This window comes from Sinocyclocheilus anshuiensis, unplaced genomic scaffold (genome assembly GCF_001515605.1).
Source record: "Sinocyclocheilus anshuiensis isolate Anshui unplaced genomic scaffold, SAMN03320099.WGS_v1.1 scaffold352, whole genome shotgun sequence".
Classification (NCBI taxonomy): Eukaryota; Metazoa; Chordata; class Actinopteri; order Cypriniformes; family Cyprinidae; genus Sinocyclocheilus; species Sinocyclocheilus anshuiensis.
This window is the reverse complement of record NW_015557093.1, coordinates 738,732-747,655: the sequence shown is the minus strand read 5'-3', so window position 1 is coordinate 747,655 and position 8,924 is coordinate 738,732. Positions and strand designations below refer to the sequence as shown.

The 8,924-nt window shown below is 37.6% G+C and overlaps 1 protein-coding gene across 1 annotated transcript in view; it reads right to left on the bottom strand.

Annotated features, from left to right (window-relative positions):
* The window catches only part of nfkb1 (nuclear factor of kappa light polypeptide gene enhancer in B-cells 1), a 30,742-nt gene that overhangs the window by 1,982 nt on the left and 19,836 nt on the right, over positions 1 to 8,924 (bottom strand). The window contains exons 15-23 of the mRNA XM_016472269.1: positions 8,550 to 8,691; positions 8,024 to 8,138; positions 7,737 to 7,938; positions 7,481 to 7,650; positions 4,892 to 4,994; positions 4,447 to 4,586; positions 4,281 to 4,341; positions 3,046 to 3,212; positions 2,447 to 2,573 (exon numbers count right to left, since the gene is read on the bottom strand). Coding sequence (XP_016327755.1) covers positions 2,447 to 2,573; positions 3,046 to 3,212; positions 4,281 to 4,341; positions 4,447 to 4,586; positions 4,892 to 4,994; positions 7,481 to 7,650; positions 7,737 to 7,938; positions 8,024 to 8,138; positions 8,550 to 8,691 — 1,227 coding nt within the window. The remainder of the gene's footprint in view (positions 1 to 2,446; positions 2,574 to 3,045; positions 3,213 to 4,280; positions 4,342 to 4,446; positions 4,587 to 4,891; positions 4,995 to 7,480; positions 7,651 to 7,736; positions 7,939 to 8,023; positions 8,139 to 8,549; positions 8,692 to 8,924) is intronic.

Here is an 8,924-nt window from a genome sequence, read left to right as displayed (position 1 = left end):
TGAATTCTATCATTTATTTGTTTATATATATATATATATATATATATAAAACGATGCACCAAGATTCTCTTTTTGTGATTGTGTTGCAATCATACACTGTGTGAAAGATGTTTAAATATAAATAAATAAATAAATAAATATTATTATTATTTATTAGAATCTGTCAATTTAAACATCACACGCTGATAGTGTAGCCTTTGCTACTCTACACTATCAGCGCGTGATGTGTTTAAATTGACAGATTCTGGCAGAATGCCAAACAATGCTGTTAAGGGGTTGGGGTCTATAAGTAAGGAAAAAAATAACAGAAAAGCATCTAAAGACTTTCCTCCAAAAACCAGACAGTTTCCTACAGGACCAGAAAGAATGCAATAACGTAGCTGGTTTAATTGTGCAGCGAAGGCAGGTTGGGTCAAAATCAGGGAATATTTTGTTTAATTTTGTTCTAGACCAATGGACTCTGTGCACTACCATAAATTGAATGAGAGTGTGTCTAGCATTTATAGATGATGAGTGTATTCGGGAAAGAATTAGATCTCAGTATTTTCCTCAAGAATCAAATTCAATTCCTCCTCCCAGAGCACCTTCAGTAGGCGCATTGAGGGGGACTATTTTGTGTTTGTGTTTTTTGGAACCTGTGATGCTTTTTCTTTGATTATTTGATGAATAAAAAGTTAGAAATAACAGCATTTATTCAAAATAGAAATCACAGGTCCCAAAAAATATTAAGCAGCACAACTGTTTCCAACACTGATTATAAATCAGCATATTAGAATGATATCTGAAGGATCATGTGACACTGAAGACTGGAGTAATGATGCTGAAAATTCAGCTTTGCATCACGGGAATAAATTATATTTGAAAGTATATTAAAATAGAAAACTGTTATTTTAAATTACAATAATATTTCACAAAATTAGTTTTTTTCTGTATTTATGATCAAAAAGATACAGCCTTGATGAGCATAAGAAACTTCTTTAAAAAAACATTAAAAATCTTACTGATCCTAGCATTTCCTAAAACCTTTTGTTTCAGGTTTAAAATAGATTATGACTTTTGGATCGCACTATATTTCTTGAACATCGATGTGTTTTTTATCATACTGCTGTTAAAAGACGTTTATTAATCTCTAAAACATGGCACAACAATACGGACAACCACGAGACGGAAACTGAGAAATAAAAAAAACGGAACTTTCCCCTGGTGGCTCACACATGCTCACTCGACCCTGTCGATGACAATGTCAACCCTTCAAATCAAACAGCAAGGTGGAAATACTTGTTTCAAAGAAACTGCTCCGGAGTCAAAAACCAGAAGTGCCATATCTTGCTTTCACTTCTGTTCCTGGGAATCCCCTCTCTATTGTCCGCTTCCGCCTGAAACACGGCCATCACTGCAGAGTCTATATGTGAACACTACTGCAGTGTGATGGGTCACCCTGAGACCGAGGGGAACTCCCTCAGAATGCAGTGGCTGTGCTGTTTTTTTGACATCATGCTTGAGTTCACATGAGGTAATGTCAGGGAGAACCACAACATGATGCTATTGTTAAGGAGAGGGGGGCAGGGGACCGAGACTGGCAGTGATTTAATGTGGGGGGTTTACAAACCATATTGTGGGACAAAAAAAACAACAAAAACTCCCCAACAGAACAGTACAGTACAATTCTCACTCATACTACGAAATACCACAGTGATGAGTGCTCTTGGGAAAAGATCAAAAATGCTACACCAATGAGCAAAAAAACATGTTTTGTGAAGATGGTTGCGGTTTAATGTTCTGGTACGCAGAACAAAGGAAATATTAAAAACTGTCATCTAGCCTTTAGAAATTAAAGCAAAAAGCCACTCAAGACCATGCGTTACTGTGATTTTACCACAGTTGAATCTTTTATCAAATATAAACGGTTTTATAAAATAGTGACAACAGAAATGTGATTCAAATATGATCACAATAAAATGTTGTCACATGTATTCAACAAATCATAATAATAAATGATTTTTCTGCCAGGTATATTAGCCTAATTGTCATATGACACTAAAGACTGGGGTAATGTGTAATGGCTGCTAAAAAAATTGCTTTGCCATCACAGGATTAAAATACAATGTTCTTTTAAACTGTATTAATATTTCTCAATTTTTGATCAACTGGTGAGCACAATTCAACTGAAGTTGTCACAGGGTTGTGTGAATGTTACAATGGCTTTGAACTCTGAAATAGCATTCAAATGATTTTTGAAAACAAATTTGACTAACTCCTTTACAGAACTTAAAGTGCACTTACTACAGGGAAAGTCCCTGTGATCAACCTGTGGTTATGCATACCAGAGTACAATGGTAATGTTTCATGGATCATTCCTTTTGGGGGGCTAGAAACACCAACTTTTTGCTTTTGTTCAACCACCTAGGCCACATCACCCAGAAAAGCATATATCAGTTAATATTACCTGTGAGCTGAGGCGTGGTGTGGACAGCTTCAGGCTCCTTACACACGGCCTGGAGTAAACAGACAGCACTGCTGTTCCCAACATGCTTCAGTCCCTCCACCAGCTCACGCACCGTTCCTCCAGACACCTGCAGAGGAGACAGATCATCAGCAGCTCAAACCAGAGCAACTACAGGATACACAAAACAAAATAAATGTTCAGCCTACGGATATAGTAAATGTTAGAGCAATTCATCTCTTTAATGTCGTTTTGAGAAATAGGGGTTGAACTAAAGTAGGTCCCGTAAATCTGGACATTTAAAAAAATATATAATATAATATAATATACAACTTTTTTCGGTCCCAAAGCAGCTGTATTGAAGTGAAAACCGAACATTAAAAATTAATTTCTGTTTACGGCCCCACTTCACAATCGATGCAGATAAGTGACCTCAATTAGTTGACTTTGTTAATAACAATTTTGAACCGGTGCTTCTGCAGTACACTGGTCCATTGTTAACATAAGATTAAGAGACAACTTATTCTTCTTCTCATTCTCTGGTGTTCATTTAAGATTCATGTAAAAGTAATTTGTAGTCAAAAGGCAGTAAATGAGTTGACCTCATAGCTGTCCAGCAGCTTTCCAGCAGGGCAGGAGCTGAGTCTGAAGGTGCTGGTCAGGATTCCAAGCCCCAGAGCATGAGCCAGACTCTCCCAGCCTCCCGTCTGTTCTTCCAGTGCCTGGCACAACTCCTGCTTTGTGTCAGAGCTCAAGCTCTTCATGTCACCTGCCAACACAAGCCAAACACACATTTAAATGCACACAAACACAAAATCGTTACCTGTTCTTCACATATTTATTGGTTAAAACGTTTTATCTGGGTTTCTACACCTTTCAATCAATTCCCATGAGTTTTCTAAGGGTTAAAGGGTGCATTTATTAAGAGTATTTCCTAGTTGATTCAATATTTAGAAAGGGGAATAACTTAAATATATGCATTTCCAAGTTTTTCACAAGAGTGGAAACCCTAAACAATACAAAAAATTATAATTCAGAAAGAGGACAAATATTACAAGAAAGAGCCTACTACACTCGTTTTGGGTCAATAAGGTTTTTTTAATTTTATGAAAGAGGTCTCTTTATGCTCATCAAGGGTGTATTTATTTGACCAAAAATGCAGTAATATTGTGAAATATTATTACAATTTAAAATAACTGTTTTCTATTTTAATATATTTTAAAATGTAATTTATTTCTGTGATGCAAAGCTGAATTTTACTCCATTACTCCAGTCTTCAGTATCACATGATCCCTCAGAAATCAATCTTAATATTATAAAAAAAATTTATATTTGTATTATTATAAAACGTTTGTGCAGCTTAATATTTTAGTGGAAATGCAATTTATTTCAGGATTCTCTGATAAACAGAAAGTAAAAAAAAAAAAAAAACAGCATTTATTTGAAAAATTTTTTTTTAAACATTATAAATGTCTTTACTGTCACTTTTCAATTCAATGTGAAGAGTTCAGATGTAAAAGCCTCTAAGTGCCATCTGAAATTTTCTTCTAAAATGACCATTTTTCTCAGGCTCTCATGTGTCAGTTCAGTCATTTCACTTTAATGGCAATGTATAGGTTCTTTTCATTGCCATTAAAGTGAAATATCTGAACATAAATATAGGAGCCTGAGAAAAACGCTAATTTTAGAAGAACATTTTAGATGGCACTTAGAGGCTTTTGCATCTGAACTCTTCATGTGTTCTTGTAAATAAAAGTTTTTTTTTTAAATGTATTTTTAGTATCTTACTGACCCCAAACTTTTGAATGGTAGTGTATATTCATCTCAGAGTTCATACCTTGTGGTGGAACGACAATAGTGGTGGGTTGATACGCTTCTCCATTAAGAATATCATAAACCTGATAACACAGATAATACATTACATGCAGAACCAATCACAACCTGTAATGCAATTACATTACATAACACAACAATTATCCAAAGAAATGGCTCTCTATCCCTACCTCTGGGGAGGTTGCCATGTTCAGAGGTGTTGTCCCAGGAATATAGCCTTCATCTTCCTCCTCTTCCTCTTCACATGTACCACACAACTCATCATCTTTGAAGAACAGTGGTTCAAAGTTTTCTTTATGAGGATCTGCTCCTAAAAGCAATGTACACAACACTAATTGGTAACCTCAAGTCGAAGTAATTTAATCTGCTGAATATGGTCAGAAAAGTACTAATTATCACTTGGGATGAGTGATCATATATCTTCAATAAGTTTAAAAAGAAGTTGCTTTTGACTAAATTCTACCAGACATACAGTATACTGTATGCAGAACATTGATGACAGCAGAACAGGTTGTTACAGACAGTTATTTTAAATTTAGTACATTTTAAATTTTTCAGCATGACAACTCTCATTAGTGACACTCTCATTAGTGTAATAAACACACACTTCCTCACCTGCAGCCATCAGGAGCGCGCACAGTTTGGTTGAGTCCCGTCCTGCAGAAATGTGCAGAGGAGTTGAACCGTTATAGGTGACGCTGTCTGCATATGCATTACCCTGCACAGACAGAATGTTACACGCATAAAGTCATTCATCAAGACAATTAATGATTAAAACTTCATAAGAACATTATTTTAGCATTTAAAGTAATTATTACTTTTATTCTGCAAGGATGCATTAAACCGATCAAACGTGATAGTAAGGACATTTATAATGTTAAAAAAATTATTTCAAATAACAGAAATTTCTATTCATCAATAAAGACTGAAAAAAAATCGATCACATTTCCACAAAAATATTAAGCAGTACATTCGTTTTCTAAATTGATAACAATAATAACTGTTTCTTGAGCAAATCAGCATATTAAAATGATTTCTGAACGATCATGTTACACTGAAGACTGGAATAATGATTTTAAAATATATTAAAATAGAAGTTATTTTAAATTGTAATAATATATCACAAAATCACTGTTTTAACTGTATTTTTGATTAAAAATAAACGCAGCCTTTGACACTGGCTAATGTGGCTGTGAGCCTAAAGTGACCCACATATAAAATGACAAATATTAGGAGTGCTCCGATTGATCGGCTACCGATAACTATCGGCCGATAATCGCTTGGGGAAGTTTGATCGGCGTTCTCTATAAAGGCCGATCTCAAGCTGATGACACACGTCAGAGATTTGGCATGACATCCAGCGGCACCGTCTCAGTCTCTGTCTGGCGCTGGTAAAATCATTATAATGCTGAAGGTGAGGTACAATTCATATTTCTTTATTAAATAACTTATAAAGTAATTTGAAAACTTTCTGTGAGACAAAATTTCACAAACAGCGTAAGTGAATCACCGCGCACACTCTTTCCCTCTCAAAATGCGCAAACGGCTTCAAATCACATCGCGTCTGCACTATAAGCGAGCTACACGCTGCACAGTTGACACAGGAATCGTCACTTGCACAATCGAGGCAGTGTCGCATTGTCACTAAAGTTTATAAATTGCATTTCTTTTTAATTCTTGCCAGTGTTTAACCATTCAGCGCGCGCACGCTCTCCTGGAGACAGTGCGCTCATGCACACTCGCAGCGCACACACATAACTCCAGGTTCACATTACTCCATTTGCAGTGCGTATACGGTGTGTATTTTTTCCGCGCTCATGTTAACGGAAAGCGTGCACACTGCACACGGTTGGGGTGCAGCATAGCGCTTTGTTTGCTGTAAATATGAACATGGATTGACACGAAAATGTAGTAATTACACCATAAATGCATATAATTAGTCTACTGTGTTTCACACTCAACACATAGGCTATAGCTTTTTGGCTATAGGTTTAAAGGAAAAGAGCACTTTTTGATAAACAAGGCAATAATAGATGGCACTCGTGGAGGTAGGAAAACAAAGTTCTTTATGAATGCAGGATTGCTTGTAATAAAGAATTAAATGTAAAAGAAAAGGCAGTAGAGCTGACTGTAGCTTAAATGTTAAGTAGTTTAAATGTTTTGCCACTTGCTTGAGCAACTTAATATATCAATCTAGAAGTAAATGCAAAAGTAAAAAGCATTGAATAATGTGTTTCTTATATTTATTGTGTTTCATAAACATCTATGAAAGATTTTATTACTGTACTGTGTAAAAAAAGAATCACAATGCTGAAAAAGCATTTTAAGTAACAATGTTTGGATTTGAAATAAAAATAATGGATAAATGTTGTTTGTACTGTAGTAAACAGCCACGGATCAGTTGCAGACTCCTGTGTGAAAGCACAGCAAGTGCTGCTTCTGCACCGCTTACGTACCACACATGGACTGCACTGCAAACGGAGTATGTGTGAACCTGGTGTAAAAGGCCACCTCACATACAGCTCACGAAATCAGGCTTGTGCTGTGTGTAAGCTATTGGTCACACAATTGCACGATTGTCAAAACAAAAATGCAGTGCATGATCAAACATTTAGGCGAGATAAATATATATTTTTGAAAAATGTCTAAAAATGCCCCCCCTCCACCCCTCAAATTAAAAAATCCCCTCACAAGAGTCACCTTAGAGGGGAATTAATTTTCAAAAATGAAATTCAGGCCCTGAATAAATGTCTATAAATCTTGATTGGATCATCACTATAAATAATTCTACATGATAAAAAGAAGGCTTTAAAAAGATTGGTATCGGTGATCGTATCAGAAGATACTGCTTTCTGTGATCGGCGATCATATGCAAAAAAATGCATATGATATGAAACATATGCAAAAAAATGCAAAGGTTAAGAGTATGTAGAGCAGTGATCCTCAAATCTGGCTCGCGAGATCCACTTTCCTGCAGAGTTTAGCTCTACCCTAATCAAACACACCTGAGTTTGCTAATCAATGTCTTCAGGATCATTAGAAAATCACAGGTAGGTTTGTTTGATTATAGGGTTGGAGCTAAACTATGCAGGAAAGTGGATCTCGCGAGCCAGATTTGAGGATCACTGATGTAGAGCAAAACTTTTCAATATTAGGAATATGTAGTATTCACTAAAGCAACATCCTTCAAACCCATCACTGTACCTCCAGCAACAGGCACCCGGCGAGGGAAAGGTTTCCCAGCTCTGTGGCCAGGTGAAGTGCTGTGCGGCCACACGTGAGCTCCTGGACCTCCACATCTGCCCCGGCATCCAGCAGGGCCCGCACACAACTCAAACTGTTTGCCTGTACAGCCAGGTGAAGCGGACAGAGACCTGAACACACACACGTAAACACATCTGAGCATACAGGACAGCTTCAAATCAGCTTAAATGGATCTCATGTAGTCAGTCCGCCGTACCTGCTGTGTTGGGGATGCTGGTTAATTGCGCCACTGATTTGTGCTTCAGCAGCAATCGCAGCACGCTATCCTCTTTCTGCTGAGCCGCCAAGTGAAGTGCCATGTTTCCATGGCGATCTGTGAGCATGACGTCCACCTTAGCCTCCAACAAGGCCTCGACTGCCTCTTTTTGCTGCGTCAACACTGCTAGGTGCAAAGGAGTCTGGAACAGATGTATCAGATGTATCCGTTTTTAGAAATTGCAAAAACAGAGATCCCATTGTAAGGTATAGTGTGAATTTGTATACCTGGTAAAGATCATTCCTCATGTTAAGTACATCCTCTCCGGGGAGAGCCGAGATGACTTGTGCTAGATATCGCACGGCATCTGTCTGACTATGGATCACTCCCAGATGTAAACCCCTGAAAGTCAGATCCAAAACAGAACATTTAGGTAAGTAAACCTTTGATCTTTGGGAAACAGACAAAAAACAACATCTGAAATCATTTATTCATACTGACGTGTTTTGGCGAGAAGTGGCAAGTTGGTAAAGATCATTCCTCATGTTAAGTACATCCTCTCCGGGGAGAGCCGAGATGACTTGTGCTAGATATCGCACGGCATCTGTCTGACTATGGATCACTCCCAGATGTAAACCCCTGAAAGTCAGATCCAAAACAGAACATTTAGGTAAGTAAACCTTTGATCTTTGGGAAACAGACACAAAACAACATCTGAAATCATTTATTCATACTGACGTGTTTTGGCGAGAAGTGGGAAGTTTATGAAAATGGAACTTCAACAGAAATATGAGGTTGGTTTTTCTGACTTACGTGTCTCCATTCTCGTCTTGAGTGGTCATGAGGGGGCGCTGTGGAGCTAGAAGCATTCTAGCATCGCCGCTTACTGTGTAATGAAACAGAGCTTGAGCCTGTCTTCCAGCAAGCTCAGCTAAATGAGGCTCTAACACACAGCCTAAAAAGAGCAGACACACAAAAACACACATTTACACAGAGATATCTACAAGCAATATGAAGCTTGTCTGGGTTTTAGCTCAGTCTGACCAGAGCTGGAAAACTTTACACAAGCTTAACACCCCATTCACACGGGGCGTCAGCGTCAACGCCTCTCGTTTAGTGTTGGGTCATTCATTTTGAACAAATCTTTAATGTGACTCGGGAAGAACGAGTCGTCTCGGGGAGTGATTC